At 38.6% G+C, this 18,596-nt stretch overlaps 1 protein-coding gene across 4 annotated transcripts in view; it reads left to right on the top strand.

The window, feature by feature from the left end:
• WDR7 (WD repeat domain 7) overlaps positions 1-18,596 on the top strand; it is a 363,555-nt gene that overhangs the window by 68,580 nt on the left and 276,379 nt on the right. For all 4 annotated transcript variants that reach the window (XM_032310817.1, XM_032310818.1, XM_032310820.1 and 1 more), the window contains exons 13-14: positions 1,483-1,678; positions 10,907-11,121. In XM_032310817.1, the coding sequence (XP_032166708.1) occupies positions 1,483-1,678; positions 10,907-11,121 (411 nt within the window). The remainder of the gene's footprint in view (positions 1-1,482; positions 1,679-10,906; positions 11,122-18,596) is intronic.

The raw sequence follows: 18,596 nt of genomic DNA, 5'->3' as shown, positions 1-18,596 counted from the left end.
AATCTTACTGTCTTTATTTTATTAATGTTCTGCTTCATTCAAAGGTTGATTTTAAGTTGTTTATAAAAATAAACATGATGGAGTAAGATAAAATAAAATGAAATGATGAAGAGAAACAGAGAAGAAAGTAGAGGAGGCTGAGTCCACATTGCAGAAGTGTGTGTCCCCCTCCCCCGCCGACTGTGCTGGGTAGAAAATTCAGGCCTAGGTGTCGTGTGGCCAAAACATGAAAGGAACCAGTTACAGCAGCTTTTCCCAAAGTATGTTCCTCTAAAACTCGGTCTTCTAAGATCACCCTGGTCAAATAAACATCAAGATGAGCAATACTGTATTCCCCTTGTAGAGAGAATTCTGTTCTCATCAGCATGTTAAAGGTTCTTAGGAGTTCCATGGTTAAAGTCAACACCAGTAATTTTTGTTTTCTGTGCACTTTTGTCCATACCTACCTCTTTTCATTTGTTCCTGTCAGCATTTCCCATTCAGTGAGATGTACTAATCAGTGTGGGATTGTTCTTTAGCTAAAATTGTTTGCTTAGGTGAAGATTTGAGAAGTTCTCCTTTGGAGCCCACTGTAGAGTTACTGTGTATGCAGTGCATTGGGCCTCGTCCTCAATATTACTCACAATATATCCAGTGATGTGTGGCTGTTTTCATATGGTTTCACTTCAGTATGAACTGAAAGACTAATCCAATAAATCACCAAAAGGTTAAGTTGTAAATAGCTTATACATTCTTAAAACTTTAAATACCTGAATTTTTAATTGTCTAGGTTGTGGTTTCCATTTTCTGCTGCTAGTGAAAATCTTTACCATTCTTTATTTATATTCCATCTTGGTTTAAAAGGAATTGAAGGGCACACACTAGAGATGAGCAGAGAATACACAGCAGAATGTTTAAGTGGCTGTTGTGTTAGTGGAGGTGCTGCACCTGCTGGTGTTACTGACAGAAGCCGGGAGACACACCTACACATAACACCAAATCCCCATGGCTCTTGGGAGGTGTGATTGTGGCTGAGGGACCAGGAGGGCATTGTTTTTGAGCAAAGGAGCAGGGAAGAACATGGGTCCAAAATGACAGAGTCACAGACAGAAAGAAGCACTGTAGCAGCTGTAGCAGCCAACAAAGGAAAGTTCATACTGTGGAAAGAAAACGCATAATAACAGATCAATTTCTTTGCAGCTTTCCCTGTGCCTGTACGACGATCATGTCAATATGGTCATCTTAACATTTGAACAGATTTTCTAAGGCATCCTTTCCATCTTTAATCTAGGACTCATTTAGCATCTCTCCAAGTATTGTCACGATGGAACTGGGTGTTTTATGTGTAATGGGAAGGAACCTACTTCTCAACAGAATTTAATACTGTGGTTGGTTTTCAGCAGTGTTAGATGTACAATTAATTTTGGTTTATGTTATTGAGGACCAGATCCATTTTATTCTGAATTTAATCTAAATATAATTAAGGTTTATTCTTCTTTTTAGGCAAGAGTACAGCACTGCATCTGTTCTGTAGCCAGTGACCACTCAGTGGGACTCCTAAGTCTGCGGGAGAAGAAATGCATTATGCTGGCATCTCGTCATCTCTTTCCCATTCACGTCATCAAGTGGAGGCCTTCTGATGATTACCTGGTCGTGGGGTGTTCAGATGGCTCTGTATACGTCTGGCAGATGGATACTGGTAAGAACAAGAGTTAAGAGAGAGACTAAAAGATTAAATGGGTATATTTGAATTCTTGGATATTAAAAAACCTTTTATATAAAGAGGAAAAGTGACCTAAAATGTACAAAGTTGCTACTTTTACTTCTGATCGCTGCTTTTTCTATGTGTTCTCATTGTCAACAAAGACCTGTTTAAACGTCCTCTCATTTTTTGTACTACACCAGATACTTCAGAGTAAATCTCTGATCTCTAAAGGAATGCATCTGAAGACAGCATACAGTTTAGGACAGACAACAGACCAAAAAATAAATGATTTCTATATAATTAATGAAGTAAATTGTGGGTAAGATTAAGGAAACTATTTTTGTATCAAGTTCAGAAACAGTGGAGGAAGAAAAAATGATCTATTTGGACAGTAGAAAAGCAATATGGAATAGTTGATTATAGGAGTTAATTGAAACGAAATTTTTTTTTAAAGATTTTATTTATTTATTTATTTGACAGGCAAAAATCACAAGTAGGCAGAGAGATAGGCACAGAGAGAGAGAGGAGGAAGCAGGCTCCCCGCTGGGCAGAGAGCCCGACGCGGGGCTTGATCCCAGGACCCTGGGACCATGACCCGAGCCAAAGGCAGAGGCTTCAACCCACTGAGCCACCCAGGCGGTCCTGAAACGAAATTTCTTAAGATCTAGAGAGAACATTTAGAACTTCAAGTTTCAGAGATTTTACGTAGGGGGCATAATGTAGAACAAGTAACATGTAGCTTAGAAGTACACACAATTATGTCTAATGTTTATACATAGAATCTTACAGTTTTCCCTGGGAAGTTTTTAAGTGTATAACTAAATGTTTATTGTTTTAGGTTTTAAAAACACATTTTATCCTACATTTACTCTAAGTCATCTTCTTTCAGTGATTAAAGCCCTAGTTGTACTGTATAAGACTTCTACTAATTTGCTTTTCTTTTCTTCCTCTTTCTTTGTTTTAAATAGTCCTTTCCCAAATCAGACACTATACATATTTCTGTCTGTCCTGTGGTGCAGTAGGGAGTTCTGCTGAGTCTTTCTGTCACAAGTAGTCACAGCCCTCAGGGATCTGTCATTTATAGTCCATGTTTTAACTGGTAGTGTGTAGGCATCTTGCCAAGACGGAACATTCTTGAAGAGTGTCAGACTTCTTATCTTTTGCATCTAATTTTTCTTGTCTGATTATAAGGAGGGTCATGCTTTCTGTTAAAACTTAAAAGCACAAATGTGTTAGAAGAGAAGAGAGATGAACTGAAATCTCAGTGTTCAGTGATAAATATTAACATTCTGGCATACTTCTTTCTGGTCTTGTTTCTGTGCATTTTTAGAAACAAAATTGCTGCCGTTACTGCATATGTAACTTTGTTTCTTTTGTATTCCTTTTTGTGATACCCTCTCTTCCAAGCAGCACTTTTCTGCTTGCTGGTTTTGTGCCCAATTTGTGTTGGGCTCTGGAATCTGACTGCTTGGTTTGGATTTAAGACCAGCCATTTGCTAGCCGTGTGATCTGCGGCAGCTTAACTGGACTTTTGTCTCTCAACTTACTCCTCTGTAAAATGAAGATCATAACAGTGCCGACTTTATAGTACTGCTGGGAGAATAAAATGAGATAATATTTACCTGGTGTATAGTAGACATTTGTAAATGTGTGTATGTGTATGTGAAATCGAAATTTGTGTGTGCATGCATGCACACGTTTTTATTTGATACTAATGTTATTTAACAAACATACTGCTTTTCTTGTTATTTTGTTGAACTTGGGAATGTGATCTTACCCACATTTTGAAATATTTACTTTGAGGGTTACTATTAAAGAAAGTAAGTTCTACAGCAGTGACGTTCAGAAAGCACTTTTAAAATAATATAAAGGTTAACAATTGATATAGTGCAAATGTAAGAGTATGGTAAACTAGTCTAGGACTTTAAAAAATTAAAATAGGGGCGCCTGGGTGGCTCAGTGGGTTAAAGCCTCTGCCTTCAGCTCAGGTCATGGTCTTGGGGTCCTGGGATCGAGCCTCGCATCGTGTTCTCTGCTCAGTGGGGAGCCTGCTTCCCCCTCTGACTCTGCCTGCCTTTCTGCCTACTTGTGATCTCTCTGTCAGTGTCAAATAAATAAATAAAATCTTTAAAATAAATAAATAAACAAATAAATAAATAGTTAAAATAACGTTATAAAGGAAGAGAATGTCATTTTTCTGAATTTTTCAAATAAATAATTGATACTTGAATACTTCAGGTACTTAATACACATTTGTAAAAAATATGAATATGTGGGGCACTTGGATGGCTCAGTCATTCAGTGGCTGCCTTCGGCTCAGGTCACGATCCCAGGGCCCTGGGATCGAGCCCCACATCAGTATCCCTGCTCAGTGGGGAGTCTGCTTCTCCCTCTCCCCCTGCTTGTGTTTCCTCTCTTGCTATGTCTCTCTCTGTTAAATAAATAACAAAATCGTAAAAAAAAAGAATATGAATATGAAATTCTGTGCAAATGAGATGTTACTGAAAGACAGTTACTTTTCCAGTAAGAAGATGATGAATGGCTCTCAAGTATAGGTGTGTAGGTGTCCTGGAGGGATTACTCTTATAACCAGGTTAGTGCAATTAAGCCCATTTTAGATTAAACACAATATATATATAATATTGAAATTTCACAATTATCTTACCTTCAAGAAGATTTAGGTAAACAGTCAGTGTGCCATTTTTAAATCAAAAGATAAAGAAGCAGAATTTATTTTGGAATTAACCATAATAAGAGATATACGTTCCTTTTTCCTCCTTGCTGCTCAGGCTTTAGCTAGTGATATAAAGGCCCCAGGGGAGAGAGTAAAGCACATCCTGAAGGTATTGACATTATTTATTTATTAAATTTATTTATTTATTAAATAAATAAAAAATGAAGCGAAATAAATCAGATTCAGCCAAGGTTTGATGTATGAAATGTATTTAAACTCTGAGGAGACACTTTATCCCTCTTCTTAGCATTTTAGGGACGTATTTTTACAAATGAAGATATATTACACTTAAAGTACTCATGCATAGTGTAATTTTTTGTTTATTGTTTTGAATTTTACTGATGTTTCTAGCTTAAAAACACTTAAAAATATCTGTACTTTTATGGAGCATTTTTTTTTAGTTTTTCCCTTCAAATGGGTAGTTTTTATTTCCAGTATTTATTTCCTAATGAAATAAAGTTGAAGCTGGTAAAATAAAATTTCATTAGAAAGAAGTCGAGAATCTTTTGTTCTTTACTTGTTTCATCTTTATTATATGTAATAACAATTAATAGTGATGCAGAGGCCAGGAAAATTGTTATTCCTTCACATCTTAGATAGTTAGAAAATTAATCAAATAACTAGCAACAAGATTTGGCCAGCTAGCGCTCTTAGGACTAATTTAGGATATATTTTTTTCAAACTGAGGCTATCTTTATTTGTTTTCCTGTTTTCTTTTTCTACCTTCTAATCCAACCTGTACTCTGCTGGAAAATTAATCTTAGGAAATGAAACAACAGCAACAACACTTGCTTCATGTTTGGTCTTTAAAAAATTTTTTAAAACACAGATTTCTGGGCTGTATCCCAGACATTAAGAGTTAGAATCTCTAAGGATAAGACTTAAAAGTCTGCGGCATCTGCATTTTTATTTATTTATTTGAGAAAGAGAGAGAGAGAGAGAGAGAGAGAGAGAGAGAGAAAGCGTGAGCAGGGGGAGCGGCGGAGGGAGGAGAAGACTTTTTCCTGAGCAGGAGCCTGATCCGGACGCCGGGCTCCATCCCAGGACCCTGGGATCACGACCTGACCCAAAGACAGGCTCAACTGACTGAGCCATCCACATGCCCCCATTACAGTCTTAATGAAAACAAAATAATTTATTTCCTATGGTCTTTAAGACCAGGCCCTTCACATTGTGGTACCTTCCTACCTTTGTTTTTTTCTCTGTTTCTTTTACACAGACCGGTTGCTCTATGTGAAGAATAATTCTACTCAAGAATAATTGGGCCATTCTCTATCACTTCTTATCTTTTATATCATCCATATTGTTGCTCATGGTTTTCACTCATTTGGAACATTTTTTTCTTTTTTTTTTCCTTTCCTTTTTTTTTTTTTTAAATTTTAATTTTAAGTAATTGTACCCAGTATGGGGCTTGAACTCACAACCCAGAGATTAAGAGTTGCAGACTCCCCTGACTGAGCCAGCCAGGTGCCCCGGAACATTCATTCATTCTCTCCCTTTTTTTTTTTTAAAGATTTTATTTATTTGTTTGTCATAGAGAGAACACAAGCAGGCAAAGTGGCAGGCAGAGGCAGAGAGAGAAGCAGGCTTCCTGCTGGGCAAGGAGCCTGATGCGGGGCTCAATCCTAGGACCCTGGGATCATGACCTGAGCCGAAGGCAGTGGCTTAACCGACTGAGCCACCCCCAGGCGTCCCGAACATTATTTCTTTCTATTTTTTTATTTGTTTAAATAGTCCTTTTTAAGGAGATTTGAATAAAAAAAAGAAAATATTGCATATTTACCCATCTATTTACCATTCTCTTGCTCTTTGTTACTTTGTATAGATCCAAATTTCTTTTTTTTTTTCTTTTCTTTATATAATGCATTATTTGTTTCAGGGGTACAGGTCTGTGATCTGTCAGTCTTACACAGTTCACAGTGCTCACCATAGCACATACCCTCCCCAGTGTCCATCACCGCGCCACCTTATCCCTCCCACCCCCACTCCGCTCCAGCAACCCTCTGTTTCCTGAGACAAAATTTATATCTGGAATGATTTTCCTTTTGTTTAATATTTAATATTTCTTGTAGTGCAGTTCTATGCATGAGGAATTCTTTCAGCTTCTGTGTGTTTGAAAACTCTTTGTTTCATTTTCACCTTTTTTTTTTTTTCTGGTTGGAGAATTTTAGGTTGATAGTTGTTTTTTTGTTTTTCCTTTTAATACTCCACTGTCTTATTGCTTCCATTATTTCCAGGGAGAAATCTGTTGTCACCCTTAGCTTTGTCCCTTTATATGTGTTGGGTCTGTTTTTTTTCCCAACAGCTTTAACATTTTTCTTTTTATTATTGGTTTTGAGAAGTTGGATTGTAGTTTTCTTCATATTTGTGTTGAGGGCTTGTCCTACTTCTTGGATATGTTGGTAGGTGATTTTCAACCAGTTTGGAAACTTTTTTGGCCATTATTTATTCAAATATATTTTTGATCTTTCCCTGTCTTTCTTTTCTTTAGAGACTCTAGCTATGTGTTTACTCAACTATTTGAAATTGCCCATAGATCACAGGTTGTGTTTTCATTTTAAAAAGTATTTTTTTTTTCTGTGTTTTATTTTATATAGTTTCTGTTCTAGGTTTTCAAGTTTATTAGTCTCTTTTCTACAATGTCTAATCTGTCATTATTCCCGTCTAGTTGTATTTTTCATCTAAGCCATTGTAGTTTTAATCTCTGTAAGTGTGATTTTGGTCATTTGGTATCTTCCATGTCTCTCTATTCAAACTTCTTGAACATCTGGAATACAGTTATAATAACTTCCAGTGTTGTTGTTTGCTATTTAAAAAATCTGTGTCAGTTCTGGGTTGGGTTTTATTGATTTGATTTTTGTCCTCACTATCATTTTTTCTTGCTTTTTTCCAGAATAGCCTGAAGGTGGTTACAGGGTAGAAGCAGGGAGATTAGCTTTTATGCTATTGCCTCTAGGCAATAAAAGATGATGTATTGTTATACCAGAGTGGAGCTGGTGAGGAGTGTTTGAATTCTGGGTATATTTTGAAGGGAGATTGAATAAGATTTGCTGATGGTTAGATAAGGGACATAAAAAATGAGAAGGGTCAAAGATGTCTCCAAGGTTTTCATCCTGAGCAACTCAAAGGATGGAGTTTTTTTCTAGACATTGAGAAGACAATGAGAAAAGCAGATTTTGGAAAGAACAAGTGTTAAATTGTTTTTTTAATATTGAGTTGAATATTAGACATTCAAGTAGAGATGTTAATTAGTAACATCTAACGTTCAAGCTGGGCATATCAGAGTGGGTGATCTCAGTTTGGGGATCCTTAGCATGTAGAAGATACTCAAAGTCATGACGCTGGATGTATCACCAAGAGGATGCAGGTAGATAATGATTGGGGCACTCTACGGTTTAGATATATTTCTGTGATGTGGAAGAAACCAGCAAAGGAGACTAAAATGGGCTTTCCAGGAAGAAGAAAGTGAAGAGTGTGGCTGCCTAGAAGCCAAGTGAAAACATGTGTTTCAGAGGGAGAGAAGAGGACCAAGTGCAGCTGATAGTAAATCATAGTGAAACGAGAACTGAGAACTGAATATCGGATCTAACAACAAGGAGAGTAGGTTCTGTGCGTGTTTGGGGTGAAATGTGATTTGAGTAAGTTCAAAGGAAAATGGGAAGAGGAGAATTTGTAGGTAGCAAATACAGATAGCTTTATAGAGAATGATATAAAAAATGGGATACCACCTGGAGAGAGATACGGGGGCAAGTGTGTTCTTGTTTTTATTGGTCTGTATAATTTTTTTTTAAACAGGTCAAATAATTGCATGTTTATATGTTGATGGGAATGATGTTGGTGTGAAGGATCTAGTAGGTAGGGAAACAGATGAAGAGATAGGGGACAGTTGCTGAAATGATGTCCATGGGCAGATAAGAGAGGGATGGACTTTAAGCTACAAGTGTGTTAGGTAGGCGTCTGGATAGTTCATGTGTAGTTATGAGTAATGTGAGTGGAGATACGCTGGTGGGAATTGGTAGAACTTCTTTTCTAATTGCTTTTTTCTTTTTCTTTTTTTTTTTTTTTAAAGATTTCATTTATTTATTTGAGAGAGACAGAGAGTGGGGAGGGAGAAGCAGACTCCCTGCAGAGCTGGGAGCCTCATGTGGGACTCGATCACAACCTGACTCTAGGATCACAACCTGAGCCCAAGGCAGGGGCTTAACCAACTGAGCCACCCAGGCACCCTCTAATTGCTTTTTTCTAAATGAAATAGGAAACAAAACTTTTCACCCAGGTGAGGGCAGGAAGTGGAGTTTCGGTGATTGCAGGAGAGAGAAGTTCTGAAACAATGAACTGGGCAAGTAGGAAAATGAAAGATCTGTGAAAATGTGGTCACTATTAAGGACCCCTGAGATCAGTGGTCATGATTTTCAAGTGGATCTTTCAGCATGTTCTTCATTCATATCCATCCTCATTGTACAGGTGTGGAGTAGCTGGAGAGTTGGATTCAACCAAGGTTAGAGTTTGCTTGGCTGGTACAAAGAAGTAAGATGAGAACAGAGCTATGCCTATGAGGACGGACAGTGGAATTTTAGTTTATGGGACTTAAGGAATGAGGGACAGGGCAGGCATGAATGAATTGTTGGGCATCAGTGCTGAGTAAGGAACTATTGGGTCAGAGAATTGAAGTAAAGGGAACTGCTATTGGACAGCGTCATTTTTGAAATTGGGATCACGTTCGGATTTACTTACTGATAATGAGAAGATTATAATGTGACCTTTGGCTGGAGTCAAGTGTAGGTAAAACTTATTGGAGTAGAGGAACTCAGAGAACCAGGAGATCAGAATATATGGAAGAATCATATGTGCTGGTGATTTTCAAAACATTTTTGAACTTTTTTTTTTTTTTAAAGATTTATTTATTTATTTATATGACAGAGAGATCACAAGTAGACAGAGAGGCAGGCAGAGAGAGAGAGAAGCAGGCTCCCTGCTGAGCAGAGAGCCCGACATGGGACTCGATCCCAGGACCCCGAGATCATGACCCAAGCCGAAGGCAGCGGCTTAACCCACTGAGCCACCCAGGCGCCCCACATTTTTGAACTCTTAAATCCTCTCAGAGTATACATACTCTTCTTTTTATACATACACAAGAAGTTGCAGGCCACAGCTCCCTCTTATGCTTTGCCTTCCAAAATACATTGGTCAGGACTCAACAGATTGGTTAGTAAAACACTGATTTGTGTTAATATTAAAATCACCAAGAATTAATTCCAGGACTACTATTGGAAAGAAAAGTAGCTAAGCCCTTTAAGGAAGGGGCGGGGCAAACTTGAATGACATGAATATAATTACTCAGCATTGGGAATAAAATACTTTTGGGTGTTTGGGTACTAGCTCAAAGACATTAGAAATCATGTATTTTGTTGATGTTTAAGTTTCTGGTGTTCTCTATGGTTGTTTTTCAAAATTGATTCGTCCTCTTTTAGAATGACTGGAGGAATGGCTAGTAAATCAAAATGAACTTCATCATCATTTCACTGTCCTTATTGTAATCTTCAGAAGATTATGTGCAAATCTGTAGAATGAGACCGTTCTCTGCCTGGTGTGGTGCTGTGTACTCTACAAAACACAGTGTACAGAAAAGCTGTCTATGTAAGGAGGGAGTTGTGCCTTAGCTTAGACATGAAACAGATGTGTAGAGATGAATGGAAAGAATGGCCAAATGAAGATTTGAAGTAAGTGGTCGTAAGCTGGAGAGGCCGTTATTTTCATAAACACCCAGAGAAACATTTGATTGGGTATAAACAGTAAAAGTCAAGGCATTTGCAGACAGAATGAGAAGTTACAATTTTTTCCCTGCTTTGTGGTGACTTCCTGGAGAAAGAGGAGCTCCAGGAATTATTAGAGGGGAAAGAATGAAAAGTGGGGTGCCTGGGTGGGTCAGTCAGTTAAGTGTCTGCTTTTGGCTCAGGTCATGATCCCATGTCCAGGAATTGAGTCCTGCATCGGGCTTCTTGTATAGCAGGGAGTCTGCTTCTCCCTGTCCCTCTGCTGCTCCCCCTGCTTGTCCTCTCTCTCTTAAATCTTAAAATTTAAAAGAAAAAAAAAGAATGAAAAGAACAGCAAAATTTAGCTGTTGTTTGTGATTGATAACTTAGAGGAAGGTGAAGTCATAGGAACTGGTGTTTGTAGTAGAGTCATCGTGTGGAGTATCCAGAAATCCATCTTCTAAGTAGACAGTGGAAAAGCTTGGAGGAAGTTGTTGAGGTCTCCGCTCTGAACTTGGCTGTCTCTAGGAGTTGCAGTCGGGGTGTTACAGGAGAAGAAACAATAAAGGTAATGCTGTGTAGAGGATCATCAGGGGAGAGAAGATCCAGAAAATGTTTCTGGGAGGCAGAGAGAAAAAGACTACACAGAAAATGTCCGCATTTTCTTTCCTGAAAGAATGACTCGGAGTGGGCATGGTGTCGCGTGTACCAAGAAGAAATGCGTATGTCTTCCAGGCGCCTTGGATCGCTGCGTGATGGGGATCACAGCAGTGGAGATACTGAATGCCTGCGATGAAGCAGTGCCTGCTGCAGTGGACTCTCTCAGTCACCCGGCAGTCAACCTAAAACAGGCCATGACACGGCGCAGCCTGGCTGCTCTTAAAAACATGGCCCATCAAAAGCTGCAGACTCTTGCAACTAACCTCTTGGCTTCCGAGGCCTCTGACAAAGTAAGTTTTGTATGTGGTTCATGTGTGTAATCCCCATCCCAGTCCACTTCACAACACGGTTTTGGCATGGCTTAAAGGAATAACTTTTGGGAGATGACAGTGATGAAAAATAAGTTGCTGGTTTTGTGTAGGTCTACGCAACATTGTTTTTTGCCTATTTCAAGTATTTGGCTTCTTTCTTTCTTTTTCTTTTTTTTTTTTTAAAGGAAGTTATTCTTACCACTTAAAATATTTTAAAATGATTCCTACAGAATCAATTGACTTGAATTTCTGAAATTAGAGCAAACATTTTTCACATAATCTGTCTTTTTGGTTTTTGCACAGTCTTCCTGTTGAAAGATTGAACACTATCTAGTATCTCTAGGAAGAAAAAATAATAATTTAGGTACAATTAAGATGTTTGTAATTGTGGCTGCTCATTTGTTTTAAAAGTCAAAGATTCTGATTTTAGTAAGGTAAGGCCATTTAAGGATTTAGGAGGCTATTTGAGAATAGGCATGGCAGAGTCTCACAAGCACTGTATGACCCAAGCTGAGCCCCGCTTTCCCCTCTGATACTCACATAATGACTTCTGTCACTTCTTCAGTTAACACAAGATTATCCTATGAAGAGAAGAACAAATAATCCCAATTCATTAATCCCAGTTCATTGTTTCTAGTTTTATAGAGACTGGCCACTATTTGGTTTGCGATACTTGTGTTCTGTGGTATTGTTAGAAATCACTCGTCTCTGGTAATGGCTAAGTGAAACTTACAGTTCCAGCATTTCATCTAAGTCACACCATAAAATTCCCAGCTGTATCTAAGTATTCATTAGAATTATTAATGGATAACACAAATATTGTTACTTTCATTTTCTTATTCCGGATTCCTTTTTTTTTTTTTTTTTAAAGTAGTTAGACATGTGGCTAAATAACAAACAGGTTGAAAGGCTCATCTACAAACTTGAAAATTTGCCCATGAATTAGTGCTGAGTGCTGATGACATAAAATGCTGTAGGTGGTTCCAGTGACCCATGTCCTCGAGTAATTGGCAGTAACATTTGATCATTCTGTCTTTCCCCAAGATATTAAATGCTTTATTGGCTTTGTTGTACTGTATGTTTCATAGATCAGGGTAATGAAATCCTTCTTCATTTTCTTTCATGCTTTCTGTCCTGTGCTCTGAAGTTTGAATAGAAATCACAGCTTAAATGCATTTGCTGTGCTTATAATTTCTTTTAAGAGATCACATAGATGTCCCTAGCAGTTCAGTGTCCATAGCACATTGTCTGATGTTCTCTATAATTTTAATTCTGTGCCAATTTATAAAATAGTATGTGCAAGGGCAGGTACGTATGTATGTTATATAATTTTCAAATATATATTTTTCTTGTTGGTATCTCCTAAAAATAAAAATTTGGAAAATTATTTATACAACTGGAAAATTAAAGAAAAATAAGTGGTACAGTAACATTTATGAATGGCTTTTGTAAGTGGTCATGGTCCATTATGTGATTTTTACAATCTTGTTTGTCCCTGTTTTAATAGCGCATTTTATAGTGCAATTAGTGATAAAAGCACCAGATATCAGAGACACTACACTTATGTATTGTAAAATATATTGCTTGTGAACCTCCTCAGTCTTGTAGCAGTGGTAATTGTTGCCTGGCCTACAAGGAAAACAATTATAGGAGGGGGGAAAGGCTTAGGAAGCTGAGGCTGCAGGAGGGTAATCACTTTATGAAAAATGTATGTTAGCTGGACCATTAGGGATTTCTCTAACTATTTTCTCATGTTGAGTTTGAGTCTCCTTCTGAGGGGAATATTTAAAGAGCTGTCCTTTGGACAGCTTTTTAACCTCAGGAGAAATAAAACCCACCCAAAGTTTAAAAAACAAAACAAAACATAACTAAGAGCCTCTCAGTGGTGTAGGACTGACTCTGGGATATAGGAACCAAGTTTTTTCATGGGTCTCTCAATGGAAAGTGAAATCGTTATGGGGATACTGTATAGAAAGAAGCCCACCTTGTCCTTGTTAGGCTGGTGTTAGCAGTTGGGTGATTTGTAAAGAACACGTACTGTATATTGCTTATTTAGTTAACTATGGCAGACACGTAGAGCCTTGCAAAAAAAAAAAAAAAAAAAGGAGTTTTTAAAATTTTTTTTATTTTTTATTTTTATTTTTTTATTTTTTTAAAGATTTTATTTATTTATTTGACAGAGAGAAATCACAAGTAGTCGGAGAGGCAGGCAGAGAGAGAGAGAGGGAAGCAGGCTCCCTGCTGAGCAGAGAGCCCGATGCGGGACTCGATCCCAGGACCCTGAGATCATGACCTGAGCCGAAGGCAGCAGCTTAACCCACTGAGCCACCCAGGCGCCCCAAAAATAAGGAGTTTTTTAAAAAAAGATTTTATTTATTTGATAGAAAGCACGAGCAGGAGGAGAAGCAGGTTCCCCACTGAGCAGGGAGCTGAATGCTGGGCTCCATCCCAGGATCTTGGGATCATGACCTGAGCTGAAGGCAGGCACTTAGCTGACTGAGCCACGCAGGTGCCCCAAGGATAGGGAATTTACTCTCCTCCGATTCTTCTCTTTCACTAGAAGATCAAGAGGATGTTAATGGAATTATTCCTTACGACTGCATTGAATCTTTGCAAGATGTGTGTATTTAAACCCCTGTGTGTTTCTCTTATGACATGTATCTTAATTTCCTTTGTGTTGTAATAACTTATATACTTCTCTGATTCTCCCCACTGAAATTCAGCCTTCTTGCAGGCAGGGATTGTGACTTATTTATTGCTCTTTCCCTCATGACATCTAACAGCAGCTGTGCAGTAAAGATGCATTGAACTGGATGATGTGTGACAGAAAGCTCTGATGGCCTCTGCTTCAGCCTCTTTCCCCGGGTCTTCTCCCTTCCCTCCCAGTAGATTGTCTTGGCTTGATGGTCAGATCTATTCCTGTTCACAAGGCCTTAGATGTAAACATTTATTAATCACCTTTGCCCTCCATTCAGTTTCGCATTCTCCCTTTTGGTTTTGGTGAGCGAGACTGTCCAGGCATAACTCATTTTCCTTCTTTGCTATCTCTGTATTGTCAGCAGTCCAACACATCCTGCAGAATCTGTCAGCGAGGCCCTCCCCTCTACCTCTTTTCCTTATGGCTCTAGAGCAGGGTTGCTCACCCTCAGCACTACTGACAATTTGGGCTGGATAATTCTTTGTTGGGATGGACTGTCCTATGTATTGTAGGATGTTGAGAATCATTTTTTCTTTACTAACTGTATGCCAATACATACATACAGTTGGCCCAGGCATGACCATCAAAATGTTTTGAGTTATAGCCAAGTGCCCCATGTGGGGCAAAATTGTCTCTGGTTTAAAAACATTGCTGGAGAAAAAGGTTGAGAAATGGTAGAGATTCTGTATCCTATATCTTATGTTTCCTTTCCTGTCCCCACCCTTGCTTCTTTAATCCCTCTCCTCTGAGGATAGTGAAGCCATCCCTCCAAACCTTATCTTCTCTGCCCCATGGCCGAATTAGTTCATGTATGCTCTTTATGTTCAACACCTTCCTGATCAGACCTTTCTTTAATCACTTTATTTTATATGGGGTATTTTTTCTTTCTCTATATCTGTCTTCCCTATTAGATTTTGAGCTTCTTGAGGACAGGAGCCAAGTTTCTCATATTTTTATTTTCAGTGCTTTATGTAGTACCTGAAGCATAGAAAATACCCTGGAAACATAGTATGAAGTTAGTTTGGAGGTGTAAATTGGAATCTTATTGTGTTATCTATTTAAATGCAAAGCCAAGGACTTGCCTCAGTGGGTAGCAATGTAGTATTGGATGGTTTTAAAAAGAGATCTTTGTTTAAGAAGTTTTGCTGTATCTGACATTTGTAGCTGCACACTTACAGATATTGCCATGGCAAATGAATTATGAGGCTGTTAGGTTGATACAGTGAGAGGTGGTAGGGACCGGGGTAGGATTAGGTAGAGGAAATATTGAAGAGGGAATGGCTTGGAAGCTCTTGTGTGGGTTGAATAAATAAAAATGATAAGCAAGAGAAGAGTTGAGACATACAAGCTGATTTCAGAGATCCAAGTCTGGTTGAAGGGAGAATGGCGGAGAGGTTAGCAGGTGATACAGACGGTTCATGGAATAGGCTTTGAGATTGGTTGTCATAGGAGACATCCCCCTCTTGTTTGTAGTCTTGAGAGTTGGAATGTGTTCAAGGGGAGAAACATCCTCTAGGAAAGAAGTGACATGAGCGTGAGATAGAGTGGGGGGGGGATATTTTATCCCCCCAAATAAATACTGGAGTATAGAGCATGGATTAAACTGTAGTCCTATTTTGGGATGTCTGCTATCACTATAATATTTCAAATATGCTGTTTTCCTTAATCTTTACTATAAATAGGTGAGTTAGTTATTATAATCCTCAGATTTGCCAATGATAAACCTAAAAAAACAGGTTGTTTGAATAGGCATCGCAGACTTTTTCTATAAGGCACTAGATAATAAAAATTTTAGGCTTTGTGAACTATACAATCTCTGTTGCAGTGACTCAGCTCTTGCCATTATAGTGTGAAAGCAGTCACAGACAATAGATAAATGAATGTCTATGATTGACTTCCAATAAAACTTTATTTACACAAATAGGCAATGTGCTGGATTGGCCTCTGGGTCATAGCTTGCTGCACCCTGCATCAGGGAATGGTATTATTAATAACAAGGTGGTGGGTACAGTTCTGTCATGGAATAGTCTTTGCTTCATTTTTGAAAAGCAATTCATAGAAGTGGTTAAGAACCTGGGTTCTGGTGAGGGGCGCCTGAGTGGCTCAGTGGGTTAAAGAACCTGGGTTTTGGTGACAGGCATATCTGTGTTTAAATTGCATTTCTGTAACTTGCTGCCTGTGGGTGACCTTGGACGAGTAACCTGCAATGGTCTAGGTCAAACATATAACCAGAAAATGGATTTTTGTAAAAGGAACAAAGGTCAGCAGTTGATCAGATATGTGGAATAACATTAAGACTTGGGGAATAAAAATGGGTGGAAGTCATTGGTGATCTTCAGGAGAGCCACTGTGGTAGAGTTAGTTGGGTCAGAAATCGCAGTACAATGAACTAAGAATGAGGATGAGATAAAGTAGAGCGGGAAAGTGTGGGAGACGTTTGTTTTTGGAGGATTAAAAAAAAAGTAGTACCTTCAGTGGCTGCAGGGGTAAGTGCCGAGTTTTACTTTGTTAGGAGCTCATTGAATGTTTTTGTGGGTGGAGGAGGTAGGTGGCGGAGCCATGGCAGAGAACATGGTGGTTGATAGTAGAGTTAACTGGGAAATTCACCCTGACTAAATGTTGTTTCCTTTTAACTGGTAATGATGAAAGAGAGGGAGTTGAATATAACCAAGGTAATATTCAATAGAAGAGGAGCAAAGTAGGCTGTAATATCTGTTAACAGGAAGGAAGTAGTTTTAATCCCTTGAAGGCAGAGCCATTTTTATTTTAATGCCATGTGACACCCAGCACAAGTCCTATCCTGGACTAGGAATTAGCAGATTCCTAACCTAAACATAGCTAGTAAATCATAGACAGCAGGTGGTGGGGTTTGAGGAATGCACGAAGAACTGTGTTAAGGAGATGGTCTGAGCATATCAGGTGGTCTTTTTGATGAACTTTCTCATAAAGCATTTGCCACAGACACTGGTTCCTGGTGAGGAGATCTTGGGGGATGCTCGGGGTCTATGGGATTTTACTAGTGAAGCTAGAAAGCCTTCACTGTCTTGAAAATTATTTCTTAAGCCTAGTGTGTATAATTTTCTGTTTGACACCTTTATATCTTAGGCATTGTGTACCAATCAGAGTTGATTATTGAAAGATCACGAGGTTGAAGAAATTGGAAAATGACGAGGATGATTTAACTTTTATGTTACATTTCTCTCTCTGTTGTCTAATTAGTCAAAAGCCTTAAAAAAAATGAATGGGCTATATTTGCAAAGGTCAGTAGCTTTGTATTCTGTGTAACTAGGTGAGAGAATGGAATTTAGAAGTCAGATATAACTTACTGAGAACATGCTCTGTGTTTTCTGCTTACAAAACTCATTCTAAAAAAATTTTATACTGATTGAATTGACTTTATGATTCATTGTGAAAAGGGCACTGTAAGGTATAGACAGGGACAAGCCATATGACGTTATATACAGGATACCAGGCCTTGTCTAGTGAACCGTTTATGGCCTTAGAAAAATCCTTGTGATATGTCTGACCTTTGAAGAATCAATTAAACTTGCTTAACATTCTACTCCAAAACGTGAATGAATATTTTAATAGAAGAATATGTTGATTGTATATTTATTATATATAGATTTCATTTTTGTTTTAAATGGTTATTAGAACAAAAATTTTATTTTTGTTATTAGAACAAAAATTTTACATTACACTAATTGTTGTCTAGAAATAAAGGAACCTTAGTGAGCTGTCAGGTTTTTCTTAAGAAAACAAAGGTCTCTGACTATTGGAGGGGAGTAAACTTCATCGAGTGCCTATGTTATGGGTGGTTCTCTTTAATGGGGATAATAGTTAGAAACCACATCTGGAAGCTGCACTCACTCATTGCTCCTGGGAGGACATTGCATCCAAGCCGTCTCAGAAGACAGAGCTAGATTATATATGTCTGTTTATATACACACGTGTGTTCCTCTGTTTTCCTAAACATAGTAAATACCGTCGGTTAACCCTGTTCCCTCCACCTCCAATCAGACACCACAGTGTTTGTTCTGGCCTCTTCTCCTGACACACTGTAACTCTCTTCTCCAACGGTGAGAACCTCATTTCCACTATTTTCAGTGTATTTACTGTCTTCCATGACTTACAATGGGGTTACATCCCAATAAACCCATTGTAAATGGAAAATCTCTTAGGCAGAAATCTCTTAGGTTGAAAATGCATTTAATACACCTGACCCACCAGACACCATAGCTTAGCTCAGCCACCCTTACCTAGAACACTTACACTAGCCTGCAGTTGGACAGAATCCTCTCACACAAAGCTTAGTTATCACGGTGTTAGGGATCTCATGTAATGCATCGAATACTGCACTGAAAATGAAAAACCGAATGTTTTGTGGGCACAGATGGTTGTCAGTGTGTCTGTTGTTGACCCTCACGCATGCTGGCCAGCTGGGAGCCGAGACCACCACCTTGGCCCACTGCCACAGGAGAGGGTGCCATGGCATGTCGCTGGCCCAGGGCAAGATCCACATTCACAGTTCCAAGTAGAGTTTCTACTGAATGTGTGTCACTTTTGTCCCATCGTAAAGTCAAGGAATCATACGTCAGGGGATATCTGTATTTATTTGTTCGATTTGCCCTTTATGTAAATAATTTCCTGGACAGCTCAAGCTTCTTTAGGTGTGTCAGCACCTTTTCCGCAAAGGGAAAGAAGCTTCATTTCTTTTTTATCCTTAATATTGTCCCTTTTTTCACCTTCTGCTTCT

This window comes from Mustela erminea, chromosome 13 (genome assembly GCF_009829155.1).
Source record: "Mustela erminea isolate mMusErm1 chromosome 13, mMusErm1.Pri, whole genome shotgun sequence".
Classification (NCBI taxonomy): domain Eukaryota; kingdom Metazoa; phylum Chordata; class Mammalia; order Carnivora; family Mustelidae; genus Mustela; species Mustela erminea.
Note: the sequence above shows the minus strand (reverse complement) of the source record. Positions and strands in the feature narration are given on the sequence as shown.